This window comes from Martes martes, assembly GCF_963455335.1.
Source record: "Martes martes genome assembly, chromosome: 8".
Taxonomy (NCBI): Eukaryota; Metazoa; Chordata; class Mammalia; order Carnivora; family Mustelidae; genus Martes; species Martes martes.
In genome coordinates this window covers 62,764,887-62,784,075 of record NC_137895.1, presented here as the reverse complement: position 1 = coordinate 62,784,075, position 19,189 = coordinate 62,764,887, and the positions used below count along the sequence as shown (strand labels likewise).

Genomic DNA, 19,189 nt, shown 5'->3' with positions numbered 1-19,189 from the left:
AAAACAAACTTTGTTTTGCAACGAGCACCTTTTAACCTCTCTGAATACTCTTTTTTATAATCCTAGAAACGGTTCAGGTTAAATGGCCACTGTTAGGAAGTTTTGGCTACACTTGAAAGACACATACCCAGTATCACAATCTCCTAATAAAATGCATGTTCAGTTTATGTAATATTCTTAAGGTCACTTACTTACAGTTGTGAATAATTCTTGCTGCAAAGTTGTACCACCGACAAGCTCAGTATTTTAACTGGATTTTTTTCACCCTGATAGATTTGTTTCACTCACTTTTTGACTTCACATCTAAAATGCCATAAATCATCTTCAGTCTAAACACGAGAAGAGCTTTCTCTAAAATGCCTAAGGGTTAACAAGATGCAGCTGACAGTGCCTACTGGTGAGTGTGAAGGACAGATGAGCATACCGATAACAAAGTTGGCTTTGGAGGATGATTGCCCATACTGCTGCTCGATGTACTTGGGTTTATAGGTCACCATTCCAAACAAAGAATTGAACTGAACCGTGCTGGCACACAAATACAGCAAGTACAGTGGATTTCCAAAGAGACTCTTCAGTGACGGAAGAAAGTCTGTAAGACAAAAATAACGTGGGAGTAATTAAAGACCGTGTCGCACTCAGCAGAAGACACAGCCTTGCCACCAGGGCACAGACGGCCGGGTCCCACTGCCACAGTTAGGAGTGGTTCTAGCATGGTGCGTATAGACACTATGGATATGAAGCACTGGCACAAGTCAAGGCTGAGATCTGTCGGGTTCGTATCGAGACACAAGCACTCGCTTCTACAGGCATATAATTTAGATTACAGTTAGAGGTAGAAGTCAGACAGGAACACGTTCCTCCCAGTGACATGGGAAGAAGGAGAGACAAGAATACTCCCTCCCCGCAGAGCTGAAAGTCATTGGTAGGACATCAAGAACTTCAGTTTTCTGGTCTCTCCTCTTTAAACTTGCATCATGGTCACAAAGAAACATGAACCTTATCTCCATTTAATTTAATGAACTTAATCTAAGAAATGAGCTTCAGCATTCTCCCTTCTTCCTATGATGTAGCTGAAAAGTTTGAAATGTGGAGATTTTCTGTAAATACTGTTTGCTGGGCCCAACTGAGGGGTACCCATCATTCTCATGGTCACTCTTTTTCCATGTGGAAGGAATTCATGTGAACATGTCTGGCCTTGTGCCCCCCATCACACCCACTCCTTTGGTCAAGGGTGGGAAACAGGCACTGACACATTTGTCAAATGACTGAATCTCATCTGTTAAAAGGCCACAAGATCTGAAGATTCACTCTTTTCTGTCCACCCAGACTGATGTGAAGCAGCAATCCCAGATAGGGGCCATTGCTAGGTTTAACCTGAAGTAGTATTAGGGTGGGAATGTCAGCAACGAAGGTTACCCAAACTTTGGGTCATGTTCTTTAATCTACTCTCCAGTAATAAAGCTGACTTTGCAATCTTCAATTCTGTGTCCTGTATAGTTTCTGAAATCTTCTAAACTTACAATGGGTAGAGAAGGGTATTATATATAGATCCCCTACAGAGTCTCAACAGGAAAACTGAAAGTGCTTCAAAATCAAGGAGAGTCTGGCTCACCTCTTGCCATTTCCATTATTTTTGACTTCTCCTCAAGGGATGTTTGGTAGTCTGTATGATCATCCATAATAAACTTGGATTTCTCAGAGGAGGAATTGGAATCCTCTTTACTTCGATGTCTCGGAAGACTTTTTGGTAAACACCAGAAAGGCAGAGCTGCGAGAAGACTTACAATTCCTGCTATTAGGTAACCCAGCCACCAGGCTCCTACCCACTGGGGATCCTTTGGAGTAATGGTTATGTGATCTGAAAGACAGAGAGGACGGCTAAATTGCATATACAGCAAAGCCAGTGAGTTGAAATAAGCCTCTCCTTTTTTTTTTTTAATCCTAGCATTAGATCTATCATGTCATAAGAATACCTAATAATTCATGCATGATAACTTTCTAGTCTGAACATTATCATCTTGCTTTTTGAAGGAAACATGCTGCTTTATTTCTGGAACATGATGCTTTTCTTTATTTGTTCCCTAGATTTAAAAATATAGAGCCTAAATCCTGGGGGAGGGGGTCTTACTCTGGGGTTTGCGGAGGAAACCCCTGGTCCATGACAGGAAGCAAGCACCCTATAAGGGAGAATTATGGGGCCTCCAAGCCTTCTGCCGGCTCCCCCCCCCCCCCAACAGCAACGCTTGCGTCTGGTCCACATAATGAATGTCTGTCCAAGATTTTTCTCAAAGAAAGACTGGTCCCAGTCTAGTCTAAAACACTCAGTGTTATTCACTAAATGACAGTTAGTAATACTCCAGAGCTACTCTAGGTCTGAAGCAAGATTTGTATATATAAATAAAATGTAAATATCTTATTCATCATCGAAACTTTATTTTTGACACCATTTCTTATTTGACAAAAAGGTAAGTGGTGATGAAGGTTTTTTTTTAACCAAATCAAGTGCTGTTTTTTTTTTTTCTTTTCTATTTAAGAACCCATAAAACTTATGATAGATCTACCTCCTCTACACTCCGTGAGAACAATGAACTGAACACATGTCCTTTGACGACTAGGCTCAATTGCCACATTATACTTGGTAAAATGTTCACACTGGCTCATCATCACATCTTCATTTCTTCCCCTTAACAACTTCCCTCTGTACCACTCATCACACCTATGCTTTCTTATCTGAATCAACCTCCATGAATGGATTTTAAAACCTCGGGAAGTCAAGCACTCAACTACTATTGTATTCACCATTTTGTGGTAGAACAGCACCTGGGATAGAATAGATGCAAAATTAATGAGGTTAATGAATAAATGAATGAATAAATAAAATTTTTGGAATGTGTCTTGCAGTTTATTTGATAAAAAAGAAAAACTGGCACAAGAGTTTTGCATTTAACTTTAACACACGTGGACCTCAAAATGCAGTTTCAGAATTTTAAAAAAAGAAACCTGTTTACTTATATCTAACTGCTCTCTTGAACTTCTTAAAAAAGAAAGAAAAGTGATGTCCACATCTAGGAGGTACATCTCACAAGAAAGAAACACATTAATAGCATGGAAAGATGAGGTCCCCCATTTGTTCCCTCCACAAGCACTCTCCCAGAGAATAAGGTAGCCTCACTCTAATATGCCTCCATCTGAAAAAGATCTGTACAGTAAAGAACATATTTTGGTTGCCAGAAAACTTTCAATTCTTGGTCTTCCTGGCAAATCTACAAAAAACATTATCAACTGATGTGACTGTCATGTTGCTACACCTGAACCAACAAGAAGCCACAGTTTTAGTCTTAACTATGCTGGAATTCATTTGAAGTGGCAAACCAGAAGTGGAAAGGGATACATCTGAATAACAAACCATGGGTCATCCAGTTCTAACCACTGCCTATTTTTCATATTTCATTTATTAATGCATGCAGTGATTAGATCAATGACCAATTTTCAGTGGATTATTTTCATTTTATGAAAGACTGCCATCCTGTCACTTTATAAAAAGGGAATTTGATATTTTCTACACCACCCCCATTAAAAATGTTCAGTGACTAAAATAAATAAATAAATAAAAATAAACTTCCTTACCTAGGTTTACAAAGCCAATGTCAACATACAGTTTGGCACATAGTGAGCCTAGCAGGAAGCCAAAGATCGGTCCTATAATTGCAACCGTCTGCACACACCCTGCACAAAAAAAAAAAAAAAAAAAAAAGAGAGAGAAAGAAAAAGAAAAAGAAGAAGTGGCATTTCTCCGCTTTTGTAAATTAATAATTTTTTAAAAAAGAAATAGGAGTGAGATCCAGTTAGTGGCTGAAAATATCTCATCAACTCTTCACTTAACTGTGCTTAATTTGTCAATTTTTCAACTTTATTGAATCATGAAATAAGTCCTTCTCAGCTTTGGAAGAAGAATGAACACGTGGAAGGCGTTAATTGCTTCTTAGTAAAGAAATAACACCAAGATTCTGAAGAAGTTAATTTCCCCCCAATGGAGAAAACTTTACTCCCTAGAATTAGATTTCCCCTACTGGTTAAAAAAAAAAAAAAAATCAGAATTATACTATTTTCACAGTCTTTCAAAAACTTTTTATGGTTGGTTAAGCATTAAGAGTCCTTTTAACATTAAAATTGATTTTTTCCACCTTAGTGCAAAAGTGCATGCATTCAGAGAGTCTGTGGGACCATATGTGGGAGCGGTAGCCATGCAGATCCCTGAACACAACCAGTCAGACCTGGGAGTGCAGAGAGGTGCTCTTTGGAACAATCATGACCAGCCTGGGCCGCATTAAGATGAGACGGGAGCAGATTACTTAAAAAACACTGTTTCTGGTTACCAGAAAGGTAGTTATTCCCTGCAAAGTATGTCCCATCTGCCTTTCACGTCACCACAGAACTTCTCGCACATGTATCTCTGGCAGATTAATTTAAGGAAAAAAGTAAATGGCAGTTAACAGATCCTTTCTGGAAGAGAAGAGAAGAATGAAGAGAGAGAGCAAGGAAGGGACACCCGGACACCTGCATGCATCTCTTGGCTTGCAATTTTTCTTCCAGTCCCCAGAGTAACTGTCTAGCACATGTGATGGAGCTTCTGTGCCAGGTCCTGACTTACACTGCAGTTTTCCATTAGAGCAGGTAACCTGTTTTTAATTACAGCTCGCCTGACTGTAAGAAGAGCCCTCTGGAGTTCTGCATGCATGGCCAGGGCAGAACTATACTGTAGGGCTGGTTGCAGCCCCTCTCAGTGAACTTAAATCTTGTCCTCTATGCCTTTAAGGCCAGGCCCTCAAAAGATCAGAACCCCAAGAAATCAAGGCTGATATGTGAAATGGAGAAAAATTTAGTTTCCAAGACATAAGAGGCACTCAATAAATGCTGCTTGGATGCACCTGGCCTTGGAATTAGAGTTTGCTGTATTCTGTGTGTGTGTGTGTGTGTGCATGTGTGTGTGATTTTAGCTGCTAGTCTATCTACTGGCACCTGCTCCAGGCATGGGTTCGCCTCAGGCTTTGGTCTCATCCTTCCTGTGTTTTTATCCATTCATGCCTGCTATTGAGAACTCAAAATTCCTTGCCCAACTTTCATAGGAAGAAAATGCTTTAAATAGAGTTTAAAAGATGGGAAGTAGCTCCTAGGGCTCTGGAAACAAAATAAAAAATGAATATAAATGACACCTAAGTGGTTCAGTACTACAGTTAACCCAGTAAAAAAGAACCTATGAAATCTGAAGTTCATGAAGATATTTGCACAAAGTCATACATCATGGCAGTCCATCTTCCAGTTATTTCTTTTTAATCTGATGTTCTTTCCCTAATGCAATTGGTCCTTCTAATTTGAGTTTCTTCATCATCCGAATCCTCAGTGTGGACCTCTGAAACATGTGAACTCAGTAAAGGAACAGGATCTGAAGGATAAAACCTTCCATCCCCTATTTAGTTTGGAGTGGAGTCAAGAAAACTGGGTACTCTGTGTCCTCAGAAGATGAATGAGGTAGGTATTACCAATATAGAAAGCAGAATTATCTTCACTGGCAAAATCATCAAGGTAGGCGATGCCTAGAGGCTGAATCGGAGTTTCCCCAATTCCACGAAGAAGGTTCCCCAGGAAAACATAAATCCACATGGAAGAGCTGGCATCCATTTCACATTCTTGAAAGGAAAGCAAACAAGAGAAATGAAATTAGATCAGTATCAAAGTTAAATATTTATTCTGCATTTCTACAAGCTGTCTTAAAATTGGATTAGGATGTAAAAGTGAAATTTTCAACAGACATAATTTGATAGGAGTCAAACCAAGATCGGAAAATATTTAAGCTTCAATGTTTTAGGTAGGGTAAATCTCTCAGAGATTTTGATCAAGGAACTCCTTTGATTTTTTCTTTCTGACGCCTTGTTTCTAATTTTCTCTTCTCTTTCTTATTTTTATTTACACTGAGTTCTTTGAATTCCTATGCTACTATAACATTCAATATCCTGTCTGGGACAAAACACACAATTTTGAATGAAGGGTTTTCACTTCTTAATCTTTAAACTTTTCTATTTTTCAATAGAAATCACTTGCATTTTTATCGCTGACCAACTTGTACCTGCAATTCAAACTTTTATATGGGTAATACTTCAACTTTGGGCAGCATCACAATTATTTGACAACAAATAATGATTTTTAGGGCTCAGGTTTAAGAAATGAAATTCACATAAAATTTTAAAACCTTATATGCTTTAGTAATTATTCCAACATAAAGAATGTTTCATCAGTATTCTTAGAATGAAATTCAAAGCTAACAACTTTTAAATGCTTTTATAGAAGTCATGTCTTGATATAATCATGTGAAGCTGGAGAATTAACTCCCATGTCACAAGTGAAATACACTTTGAAGAGTTTAATCACTTTAGTAAAAGAGATAATACTTTCTGTCTCTGACAATCACCACTTCTGAGTGCTCTTTTTCTGTCAGACACTAGGCTAAGTGATCGGCGGGCATTTTTAAAGTTAAATTCTCCTATAATCCTATGAGGTAAGAATTATTTCCACTCTTCAGTAGCCTTTAAAGTAAATTTTGAAAGTAAAATATGGTTATTTAGAACTGAGGTGAATCCCTTCGTGCAGATGAGTCACATTGTGTGACAGATAAAACTACTGTGTAGTTTAGTTGCTTCTAACTCTGCCTCTTCTGAAAATGTAGCCAAGTGACGAAGCATTTCTTTTTTAATCTTCTTTGGATTTCCAGTGTACCCGCCCCCCAAATTTAATGTGAATTCCTTAGCCAGAAAAACTGACTCTAATTCAATTCTACCCCTAACATTTCTGTGATCCCAAGAAGCTTGTTTGTAGAGAAGTCTTTTATTTTTTTCTCCTTTTTTAAAAAAAAAATTTAATTTTTTTATGAACATATAATGTATTTTTATCCCCAGGGGTACAGGTCTGTGAATCGCCAGGTTTACACACTTCACAGCACTCACAATAGCACACATACCCTCCCCAATGTCCCTCTCCCCCCAGCAACCCTCAGTTTGTTTTGTGAGATTAAGAGTCACTTATGGTTTGTCTCCTTCCCAATCCCATCTTCTTTCATTTTTTCTTCTACCCCCCCAACCCCCCATGTTACATCTCCACTTCCTCATATCAGGGAGATCATATGATGGTTGTTTTTCTCCGAGTGACTTATTTCACTAAACATGATACCTGCTAGTTCCATCCATGTCATTGCAAATGGCAAGATTTCATTTCTTTTGATGGCTGCATAGTATTCCATTGTGTATATATACCACTTCTTCTTTATCCATTCATCTGTTGATGGACATCTAGGTTCTTTCCACAGTTTGGCTATTGTAGACATCGCTGCTATAAATATTCGGGTGCACATGCCCCTTCGGATCACTACGTTTGTAATTTTAGGGTAAATACCCAGTAGTGCAATTGCTGGGTCATAGGATAGTTCTATTTTCAGTTTTTTGAGGAACCTCCATGCTGTTTTCCAGAGTGGTTGCACCAGCTTGCATTCCCACCAACAGTGTAGGAGGGTTCCCCTTTCTCCACATCCTCGCCAGCATCTGTCATTTCCTGACTTGTTAATTTTAGCCATTCTGACTGGTGTGAGGTGGTATCTCATGGTGGTTTTGATTTGTAATTCCCTAATGCCGAGTGATGTGGAGCACTTTTTCATGTGTCTGTTAGCCATCTGGATGTCTTCTTTGCAGAAGTGTCTGTTCATGTCCTCTGCCCATTTCTTGATTGGATTATTTGTTCTTTGGGTGTTGAGTTTGCTAAGCTCTTTATAGATTCTGGATACTAGCCCTTTATCTGATATGTCATTTGCAAATATCTTCTCCCATTCTGTCAGTTGTCTTTTGGTTTTGTTAACTGTTTCCTTTGCTGTGCAAAAGCTTTTGATCTTGATGAAATCCCAATAGTTCATTTTTGCCCTTGCTTCCCTTGCCTTTGGCGATGTTCCTAGGAAGACGCTGTGGCTAATGTCGAAGAGGTTGCTGCCTGTGTTCTCCTCAAGAATTTTGATAGATTCCTTTCTCACATTGAGGTCCTTCATCCATTTTGAGTCTATTTTCATGTGTGGTGTAAGAAAGTGGTCCAATTTCATTTTTCTGCATGTGGCTGTCCAATTTTCCCAACACCATTTATTGAAGAGGAAGTCTCTTTTCCATTGGACATTCTTTCCTGCTTTGTCGAAGATTAGTTGACCATAGAGTTGAGGCTCTATTTCTGGGCTCTCTATTCTGTTCCATTGATCTATGTGTCTGTTTTTGTGCCAGCACCATGCTGTCTTGATGATGACAGCTTTGTAATAGAGCTTGCAAGTCCAGAATTGTGATGCCACCAACTTTAGCTTTCTTTTTCAACATTCCTCTGGCTATTCGAGGTCTTTTCTGGTTCCATATAAATTTTAGGATTATTTGTTCCATTTCTTTGAAAAAAAAATGATAGTATTTTGATAGGGATTGCATTAAACATGTAGATTGGTTTAGGTAGCATAGACATTTTCACAATATTTGTTCTTCCAATCCAGGAGCATGGAACATTTTTCCATTTCTTTGTGTCTTCCTCAATTTTTTTCATGAGTACTTTATAGTTTTCTGAGTATAGATTCTTTGCCTCTTTGGTTAGGTTTACTCCTAGGTATCTTATAATTTTGGGTGCAATTTTAAATGGGATTGACTCCTTAATTTCTCTTTCTTCTGTCTTGTTGTTGGTGTAGAGAAATGCAACTGATTTCTGTGCATTGATTTTATATCCTGACACTTTACTAAATTCCTGTACAAGTTCTAGCAGTTTTGGAGTGGAGTCTTTTGGGTTTTCCACATATAGTATCATATCATCTGCGAAGAGGGATAGTTTGACTTTTCTTTGCTGATTTGGATGCCTTTAATTTCTTTTTGTTGTCTGATTGCTGAGGCTAGGACTTCTACTACTATGTTGAATAGCAGTGGTGATAACGGACATCCCTGCTGTGTTCCTGACCTTAGCGGAAAAGCTTTCAGTTTTTCTCCATTGAGAATGATACTTCCGGTGGGTTTTTCATAGATGGCTTTGATAATATTGAGGTAGGTGCCCTCTATCCCTACACTTTGAAGAGTTTTAATCAGGAAGGGATGCTGTACTTTGTCAAATGCTTTTTCAGCATCTATTGAGAGTATCATATGGTTCTTGTTCTTTATTAATGTGTTGTATCACATTGATTGATTTGCGGATATTGAACCAACATTGCATTCCTGGAATAAATCCCACTTGGTCGTGGTGAATAATCCTTTCAATGTACTGTTGAATCCTATTGGCTAGTATTTTGGTGAGAATTTTCACATCTGTGTTCATTAAGGATATTGGTCTGTAATTCTCTTTTTTGATGGGCATCTTGTCTGGTTTTGGGATCAAGGTGATGCTGGCCTCACAAAATGAGTTTGGAAGTCTTCCTTCCATTTCTATTTTTTGCAACAGTTTCAGGAAAATAGGAATTAGTTCTTCTTTAAATGTTTGGTAGAAGTCCCCTGGGAAGCCATCTGGTCCTGGGCTTTTGTTTGTTTGGAGATTTTTGATGACTGTTTCAATCTCCTTACTGGTTATGGGTCTGTTCAGGCTTCCTATTTCTTCCTGGTACAGTTGTGGTAGTTTATATGTCTCTAGGAATGCATCCATTTCTTCAAGATTGTCAAATTTGTTGGCGTAGAGTTGCTCATAGTATGTTCTTATAATTGTTTGTATTTCTTTGGTGTTAGTTGTGATCTCTCCTCTTTCATTCATGATTTTATTTATTTGCATCCTTTCCCTTTTCTTTTTGATAAGTCTGGCCAGGGGTTTGTCAATCTTATTAATTCTTTCAAAGAACCAGCTCCTAGTTTTGTTGATTTGTTCTATTGTTTTTTTGGTTTCTATTTCATTGATTTCTGCTCTGATCTTTATGATTTCTCTTCTCCTGCTGGGTTTAGGCTTTCTTTGTTGTTCTCTCTCCAGCTCCTTTAGGTGTAGGGTTAGGTTGTGTATTTGAGACCTTTCTTGTTTCTTGAGAAAGGCTTGCACCGCTATATATTTTCCTCTCAGGACTGCCTTTGTTGTGTCCCACAGATTTTGAACTGTTGTGTTTTCATTATCATTTGTTTCCATGAATTTTTTCAGTTCTTCTTTAATTTCCTGGTTGACCCATTCATTCTTTAGAAGGATGCTGTTTAGTCTCCATGTATTTGGGTTCTTTCCATATTTCCTCTTGTGATTGAGTTCTAGCTTCAGAGCATTGTGGTCTGAAAATATGCAGGGAATGATCCCAATCTTTTGATACCAGTTGAGACCTGATTTATGACCCAGGATGTGGTCTATTCTGGAGAATGTTCCATGTGCACTAGAGAAGAATGTGTATTCTGTTATTTTGGGATGGAATGTTTTGAATATATCTGTCATGTCCATCTGGTCCAGTGTGTCATTTAAGGCCTTTATTTCCTTGTTGACCTTTTGCTTAGATGATCTGTCCATTTCAGTGAGGGGAATGTTAAAGTCCCCTACTATTATTGTATTATTGTCGATGTATTTCTTTGATTTTGTTATTAATTGGCTTATATAGTTGGCTGCTCCCATGTTAGGGGCATAGATATTTAAGATTGTTAGGTCTTCTTGTTGGACAGACCCTTTGAGTATGATATAGTGTCCTTCCTCACCTCTTCTTATAGTCTTTGGCTTAAAATCTAATTGATCTGATAGAAGAATTGCCACCCCAGCTTTCTTCTGATGTCCATTAGCATGGTACACTGTTTTCCACCCCCTCACTTTAAATCTGGAGGTGTCTTCGGGTCTAAAATGAGTTTCTTGTAGGCAGCATATTGATGGGTTTTGTTTTTTTATCCATTCTGATACCCTGTGTCTTTTGATTGGGTTATTTAGCCCACCAACATTCAGGATAACTATTGAGAGATATGAATTTAGTGCCATTGTATTGCCTGTAAGGTGACTGTTATTATATATTGTCTCTGTTTCTTTCTGATCCACTACTTTTAGGCTCTCTCTCTGTTTAGAGGACCCCTTTCAATATTTCCTGTAGAGCTGGTTTGGTGTTTGCAAATGCTTTCAGCTTTTGTTTGTCCTGGAAGCTTTTTATCTCTCCTTCTATTTTCCATGATGGCCTAGCTGGATATAGTATTCTTGGCTGCATGTTTTTCTCACTTAGCGCTCTGAATATATCATGCCAGTTCTTTCTGGCCTGCCAGGTCTCTGTGGATAGGTCTTCTGCCAATCTAATGTTTTTACCCTTGTATGTAACAGACTTCTTTTCCCGGGCTGCTTTCAGGATTTTCTCTTTGTCGCTAAGACTTGTAAATTTTACTATCAGGTGACGGGGTGTGGACATATTCTTGTTGATTTTGAGGGGGGTTCTCTGTACCTCCTGGATTTTGATGCTTGTTCCCTTTGCCAAATTAGGGAAATTCTCTCCAATAATTCTCTCCAATATACCTTCTGCTCCCCTCTCTCTTTCTTCTTCTTCTTCTGGAATCCCAATTATTCTAATGTTGTTTCGTCTTATGATGTCACTTATCTCTCGAATTCTCCCCTCGTGGTCCAGTAGCTGTTTGTCCATCTTTTGCTCAGCTTCTTTATTCTCTGTCATTTGGTCTTCTATATCACTAATTCTTTCTTCTGCCTCATTTATCCTAGCAGTAAGAGCTTTCATTTTTGATTGCACCTCATTAATAGCTTTTTTGATTTCAAATTGGTTAGGTTTTAGTTCTTTTATTTCTCCAGAAAGGGCTTTTATCTCTCCAGAGAGGGTTTCTCTAATATCTTCCCTTTTTCGAGCTCGGCTAGACTTTGAGAATCGTCATTCTGAACTCTAGATCTGACATATTACCAATGTCTGTATTGATTAGGTCCCTAGTCTTCGGTATTGCCTCTTGTTCTTTTTTTTGTGGTGAGTTTTTCCGCCTTGTCATTTTGTCCAGATAAGAGTATATGAAGGAGCAAATAAAATACTGAAAGGGTGGCAAAGACCCCAGGAAAATGCACTTTAACCAAATCAGAAGAGACCCCAAATCGTGGGGGGGAGAAAGGGGATAAAAAGAAGTTCAGAAAAAAAAAATTAAAAAAGAAAACAAATAAAGAAAAAATATAAAAAAGAAAAAATATATATGTATATTAGATAAACTAGTTAAAAAACGTTATTAAAGAAAAAGGTAAAGGTCAAAAATTTTAGCAGAAGAAAAAAATAAAATTAAAAAAAAATTAAATTAACCGCAAGACTAAATAATCATGGGGAGAAAGCCATGGGTTCCGTGCTTTGCTTTCTCCTCCTCTGGAATTCTGCTGCTGTCCTTGGTAGGTGAACTTGGTCTTGGCTGGATTTCTTGTTGATCTTCTGGGGGAGGGGCCTGTTGTAGTGATTCTCAAGTGTCTTTGCCCGAGGCAGAATTGCACCGCCCTTACCAGGGGTTGGGCAAAGGAATCCTCTCCGGTTCACTTTCAGGAGCTTTTGTCCCCTGAACGCTTTCCATAGAGTTCTGGAGGACGGGAATGAAAATGGCGGCCTCCCAGTCTCTGTCCCGGAGGAGCCGAGAGCTTGGGGCCCCGCCCCTCAGTGTGCCCTCAGAGAAAAGAGCCCAATCACTCCTGTCTCCCTGGCCTCTGGCCGCACTCCGAGCTCACCCAGCCTGCGACGGGTTCAAGGTAACCCCGAGCTGAGAGCTCACTCCTCGGCTGTCTCTGTAGCCGGCTTCCCCACTCTAATACCTGCGAGCTCTGCGACACTCAAACACCCCTGATCCTTCTGTGACCCCGCGGGACCTGAGGCCACGCTGGCCCCGCGTGGGCTTCACCCCGGTTTAGCCTCTGGAGCAATGTCCCTTAGTGGAGCAGACTTTTAAAAGTCCCGATTTTGTGCTCCGTTGCTCCGCCACTTGCTGGGAGCCGGCCCCTCCCCCTGCGGTCTATCTTCCCGTTGCTTTGGATTCACTTCTCCACCGGTCCTACTGTTCAGAAAGTGGTCGATTTTCTGTTTCTAGAATTGCTGTTCTTCTTCTCTTCGATCTCCTGTTGGATTTGTAGGTGTTTGCAATGGTTTGATAAACTATCTAGCTGATCTCCTACTACCTGATGTCATCTCAGCCTGCTACTTCTCTGCCATCTTGACTCCTCAACCGGGAAGTCTTATAGATAGGGGAAGACATCTTAGATCTATGCTTTGCAGTATAGTAACCACATACCATGTGTGGCTACTGAAGTGTAAAGTAATTAAAGTTACAGAAAGTTAAAAATTCAGTTCTTCAGTCACACTTGCTGTTTTACAGTACTCAATAATAACATGTGGCTAATGGCTGCTGTATCAAACAGCATAGATACAGAACACTTCCACCATCACAGAGAGTTCTGTCAGACAGCTCTGCTTTCCAGCATTGTGGGGGGATGGGAGTTGTAGGTGGAGCATTTTTTAGAAGAGCCCTATATTTACCCCACTATCATTTTTAGGATGAACTTTGTGTCTACTATGTCCGATGTCCATAGAGGTCTATGACTTTAAGGGAGCAAGGCCTCATTTAAAGGAAAGAAAAAGATGGAGTTGTGAGTCTTATACTATATACCTGTGTAATAACTTCTCTTTTCCCATTAAAAACATTTTAATTCCACCTTTAACCCTGTTTCTCTTAACATTAAAAGCTTAAATATTTCCTAATTAGTTGTATTGCCATTTGTATCACATCTTCCGTGATTATCAAAAACAAAAACAAAATATCTTCAGTGACTGTATACCAGGTAGAGATGAAAGTGCAAGCCCTCCTCTTATACTCTCCTCTTCTTCCAGTGTGCTTTTCTACTTCTTTTCATACAGCAGGATGGGGTAAACTTTTTTCATGACTACATCTTCCATACCTCATCCCCTCAAATTTCTAGATTTTCTTTAATCCTCTGGCCCTTCCCTTCATTCAAATAACAAGACCTCAAGTGTTCAGTGCTCAGGAAAAAGACATCTAAAAAGAAAGCACTGGTGAGGATATCAGGGGAAACAAAAGGTTTTATGCTGTAGATAAAAGATTTGCATGACTAGCAGGTAGATAAAAGAGAAGCTTCCACACTGCCTATACAGAAATCAATTCAGAGGAGGCTAGGTGCAGGGAGGGAGATGGGATTGGTGAAGAGGAAGCATAGAACATGTCAATGCTGAAGGGCAGTAGAGAGGACATTTGAGCTCCTGCTTCATTAGCATCCTAGAGACAGGGCAGATACCTGTGGGTAGATGGTGTGGACTCCATGAGCAGGGAGAACCTGTGCTACCATGGGCAGGTAGAGCCCAGGAAGGTATCAAGACCCAAAAGATGAGACAGCTGTACATTGTGGCTAAACACTCATGCTTTGGACTCCTCAAAGGATTTCCAGATGATTCCCATGTTCCCATGGGTGGCTCACAGAATGCATTGCTATGGAATATGTGTCAGCCATGTGGACTCTAGACATTCTAACAAAATTCCCTGCATCCTGTCTTTTTTTTTCTTTTTTTTTTAAACTTTATTTATTTATTTGACAGAGATAGAGAGGTCACAAGTAGGCAGAGCAGCAGGCAGAGAGAGAGGGGGAAGCAGGCTCTCCGCTGAGCAGAGAGCCCGATGCGGGGCTCGATCCCAGGACCCTGGGATCATGACCTGAGTGGAAGGCAGAGGCTCAACCCACTGAGCGACCCAGGTGCTCCTCCCTGCATCCTGTCTTATGTGGAAAATAGAACTATTTCTGAGTTTCTAAGACTGTCACCTCTGCATCAGAGAGAGTTGCTGTGCTAAAAAGGACATAAAGGTAGACACAGGGTGGCACTAATGTGACATGTATGACCACATACTGTGGCCGGAGGTATTTTAAATATCTAAGTTGACAAGGGACTGATAACACCAAGAGGCCCCTCCCACAACCACCCCCTTTGCTATTATGTAAGCTCCCCAGAATGTAAGCCACCCCTGGGAAAAAGGGTGAAGGTTAGGGACAAATTGAGATTAAATTTTTGTCATTCTGATGAAAAGGGGCTGCACACAGATTTTCAATTGAGAGCTGGTGGAAAAATATATTTCTTTCGTAGTGGAGCGATGGACTGAGATCTGTTATGTGCCAAGTTAGTTTTATCCTGATTTGATGGCCCACCTTATTAGGAACTAATTGTTCCTAATGAGCTTTTCTCAGTCACTGGTAATTAATGGCCCTTTCCATAAGATTTGAATCTCTGCATATTCTTTTAGGATCTCATCATATACTGCCTTATATTCTAGGAATTTTTATGGCACTATAATATCGCAATTTAAATGGTAAAGCTTTTAACAGAAAAAAAAATCACAGAAATTTTTGTCCATCCTAAAGCACACATAAAGTCTTTTTTTTTTTTTTAAGCTTTCTTAGTCAAGTAAGAAAAAAAAATCATCTTACCATCATTTCTTTTGGATTGTGGTTTTTCTATAACCGAGAGAGGTAATTGACTGTCTGACTCCAAGAGACATGGAGAGAGGCTGAGAGTGGAATTAGAGAAAGGAGAGTACTTTTCATATCTGTACCTGTACAAAAAGAATGTTTTCTTTACTACAGATTCATTTAACATCATGTTAAAAATATTATATGGACACTATATGACTTATTAGGGCACCTGTCTGAGTTTGCAGCTATCCCTGAATCTGAATCACTAAAACTGAAATAGCATTTAACAGCAACGACCTGAAGAGATAACCAGAAACTCTGCTGGAAAGTCTGGTTCACTGGTATTTCCACTAGATCCAAACCAATTACCCGGTGTGGTAAAAGAAAATAAAAGAAGAATCATTTACAAGGGTTCCCTTTAATGTAAAAATAATGATCCTAAATCACCTGTTCTCCTGATGAAAAAAATATCCAATACTTGATAAAATCATGATTATCTCTAAATCAGCATAAAAGAAATAATTTAAGAACTATGGTCTTGCACAGTGGATTTAGAGTTGTAAATTTAGTAGAACAACTGTATTGCTAATACTAGAGAACTGATGATGATATGTGGGGTTTGGGATTTAAGTTTTTATTTAAATCCCAGTTAGTTAATATGCAGTGTAATATTAGTTTCAAGTGTACAATATAGTGATTCCACATTTACTGAAACAGCAGGTGCTCATCACAAGTGCACTCCTTAGTCCCATCACCTATTTAACCCATCCCCCCACCAAACTCCCCTCTGGTAACCATCAGTTTGTTCTCTAGAGTTAAGAGTCTGTTTTCTGGTTTTGTCTCCCTCTCTCTCTCCCTCCCTCTCCCCTTTGGTCATTTGTTTTTCTTCTTAAATTCCATGTGAGTGAAATCATATGGTATTTGTCTTTCTCTGACTAACTTATTTTACTTAGCATAATATCCTCTAGCCCCCATTCATGTCATTGCAAATGGCAAAATTTCACTCTTTTTGACGGTGGAGTAATTATCCATTGTGTGTATATATATATATATATATATAGAGAGAGAGAGAGAGAGAGAGCGCGCGCGCGCACATCTTCCTTATCCAGTCATCATGATGTCAATAAACACTTGAGCTGTTTCCTTAATTTGGCTATTGGAGATAACACTGCTGTAAACATAGGGATGCATGTATCCCTTCGAATCAGTATCTTATTAAATACCTAGTAGTGCAATTACTAGATCATAGGGCTGTTCTATTTTTAACTTTTTGAGGAATCTTCAAACTGTTTTTCATGCAGTGGCAGCACCAGTTTGCATTCCCAATAACAGTGTAAGAGGGTTCCCCCTTTGTCCACATTCTCACGAATACCTGTGGTTTCCTGTGTTGTTAATTTTAGCCATTCTCACAGGTTGTGAGATGGTATCTCATTGTAGTTTTGATTTGTATTTCCCCAATATTTAGTGATGTTGAGCATCTTTTCATGCGTCTGTTGGCCATCTGTATGTCTTCTTTGGAAAAATGTTCACTTATGTCTTCTTCCCATTTTTTAAATTGCATTTTTCATTTTTTGAGTGTTGAGTTTTATAAGTTCTTTATATATATTGGATACTAACGTTTATCAGATGTCATTTGCAAAAATCTTCACCCATTCCATAGGTTGTCTTTTCGTTTTGTTGATTGTTCCCTTCACTGTGAAAAAGCTTTCAGTTTTATTGAAGTCCCATGAGTTTCTTTTTGCTTTTGTTTCCCTGGTTCTAGAATACATATCTAAAAAGGAGATGGCTGATATCAAAAAGGTTACTGCCTATGTTCTCCTCTAGGATTTTTTTGGTTTTAGATCTCACATTTGGTCTTTCATCCATTTTGAGTTTATTTTTGTATGTGGTATAAGTCGTCCAGTTTCTTTCTTTTGCATGTTGCTGTCCAGTTTTCCCAACACCATTTATTGAAGACATTGTCTTTTTCCCATTCGATATTCCTTTCTGCTTTGTCAAACATTAGTTGGCCATATAGTTGTAGGTTCATTTCCAGGTTTTCAATTCTGTTTCATTGGTCTATGTGTCTATTTTTGTGCTGGTAACAATACTATCTTGATCACTATAGTTTTATATCTATCTATCTATATCTATATACTATATTATTGTGTGTGTGTGTGTGTGTAGACACACATACATATATATGACTATTTGGGGTCTTTTGTGGTCCCTTCAAATTTTAGGATTGTTTATTCTTGCTCTGTGAAAATTGCTGATGGTATTTTGATAGGGACTGCATTAAATGTGTAGATTGCTTTGGGTAGTATAGATATATTTTTAAAGATTTTATTTTTATTTATTTGACAGAGAGAGATCACAGGTACGCAGGCAGGCAGAGAGAGAGAGAGAGGAGGAAGCAGGCTCCCCGCTGAGCAGAGACCCCTGATGTGGGGCTCGATCCCAGGACCCTGAGATCATGACCCGAGCCGAAGGCAGAGGCTTTAACCCACTGAGCCACCCAGGTGCCCCAGTACAGATATTTAAACAATATTTGTTCTTCTAATCTATGAGGACAGAATGTCCTTCCATTTCTTTGTGTCATCTTTAAAAAATTTCTTTCATCAGTGAGTATGGGTCTTTCACCTCTTTGGTTAGGTTTATTCCTAAGTATCTTACTATTTTTGGTGTAATTGTACATGGGATTAATTCCTTAAACTCCCTTACTGCTATTTCATTATTGATGAACAGAAATGCAACAGATTTCTGTACATTTTGTATCCTGCCACTTTTTGTTTATTCATTTATTGGTTCTAGTAGTTGGTTTGTGTGTGTGTGTGTGTGTGTGAAGTCTTTCAGGTTTTCCATATGGAGTGTCATGTCATCTGCAAATAGCAGAAGTTTGACTTCTTCCTTGATGAGTTGCATGCTCTTTATTTTTATTGTTGTTGTTGTTGTCTGATTGATGTGGCCAGGAGTCCCAGTACCATAGTGAATAAAAGTGGTGGGAAAGGATATTCCTGTCTTTTTCATGACCATAGAGGAAAAGCCCTCAGTTTTTCTCCACCGAAGATTATATTAGTTGTGGATTTTTCACAGATGGCCTTTATTATGTTGAGGTATATTCCCTCTAAACCTACTTTGTTGAGGATTTTTATCATGAATGGATGTTATAACTTGACAAATGCTTTTTTTGCATCTGCTTGGTTTTCATCCCTTCTTTTATTAATGCGGTGTATCACACTGATTGATTTCTGAATATTGAATCACACTTGAAACCCAGGAATAAATCACACCTGATTCTGGTGAACAATTTTTTAAACATAATGTTGGATTCTGTTTGCTAGTATTCTATAGAGAATTTTTGCATCCATGTTCATTAGGGTTATTGGCCAGTAGTTCTGTTTTAGTGAAGGCTTTATCTGGTTTAATATCAGGGAAATGGTAGCCTAATAGAATGAATTTGGAAGTTTTCCTTCCTTTTCTGTTTTTTGGAACAGTTTGAGAAGAATAGGTATTAACTCTTCTTTAAATATTCCTTAGAATTCTCCTGTGAAGCCACTTGGCCCTGGATTTTTGTTTGTTTAGTGGTTTTTGATTACTGACTCAGTATCTTAGCTGGTCATAGGTCTATTCAAGTTTTCCATTTCTTCTTTCAGTTTTGGTAATTTATATGTTTCTAGGAATTTATCTACTTCTAGATTGTTCAGTTTGTGGCATACAGTTTTTCATAATATTCTCTTGTAATTGTTCATATTTCTGTGGTGTTGGTTATTTCTCCTCTCTCTTTTGCGATTTTTTAGAA

The 19,189-nt window shown here is 38.8% G+C and overlaps 1 protein-coding gene across 1 annotated transcript in view; it reads right to left on the bottom strand.

Moving 5' to 3' along the window:
• Window positions 1-19,189, bottom strand: part of SLCO1C1 (solute carrier organic anion transporter family member 1C1) — a 70,913-nt gene that overhangs the window by 26,540 nt on the left and 25,184 nt on the right. Inside the window, exons 5-9 of the mRNA XM_080811043.1 lie at window positions 15,424-15,548; window positions 5,541-5,687; window positions 3,628-3,726; window positions 1,613-1,858; window positions 425-589 (exon numbers count right to left, since the gene is read on the bottom strand). Coding sequence (XP_080667169.1) covers window positions 425-589; window positions 1,613-1,858; window positions 3,628-3,726; window positions 5,541-5,687; window positions 15,424-15,548 — 782 coding nt within the window. The remainder of the gene's footprint in view (window positions 1-424; window positions 590-1,612; window positions 1,859-3,627; window positions 3,727-5,540; window positions 5,688-15,423; window positions 15,549-19,189) is intronic.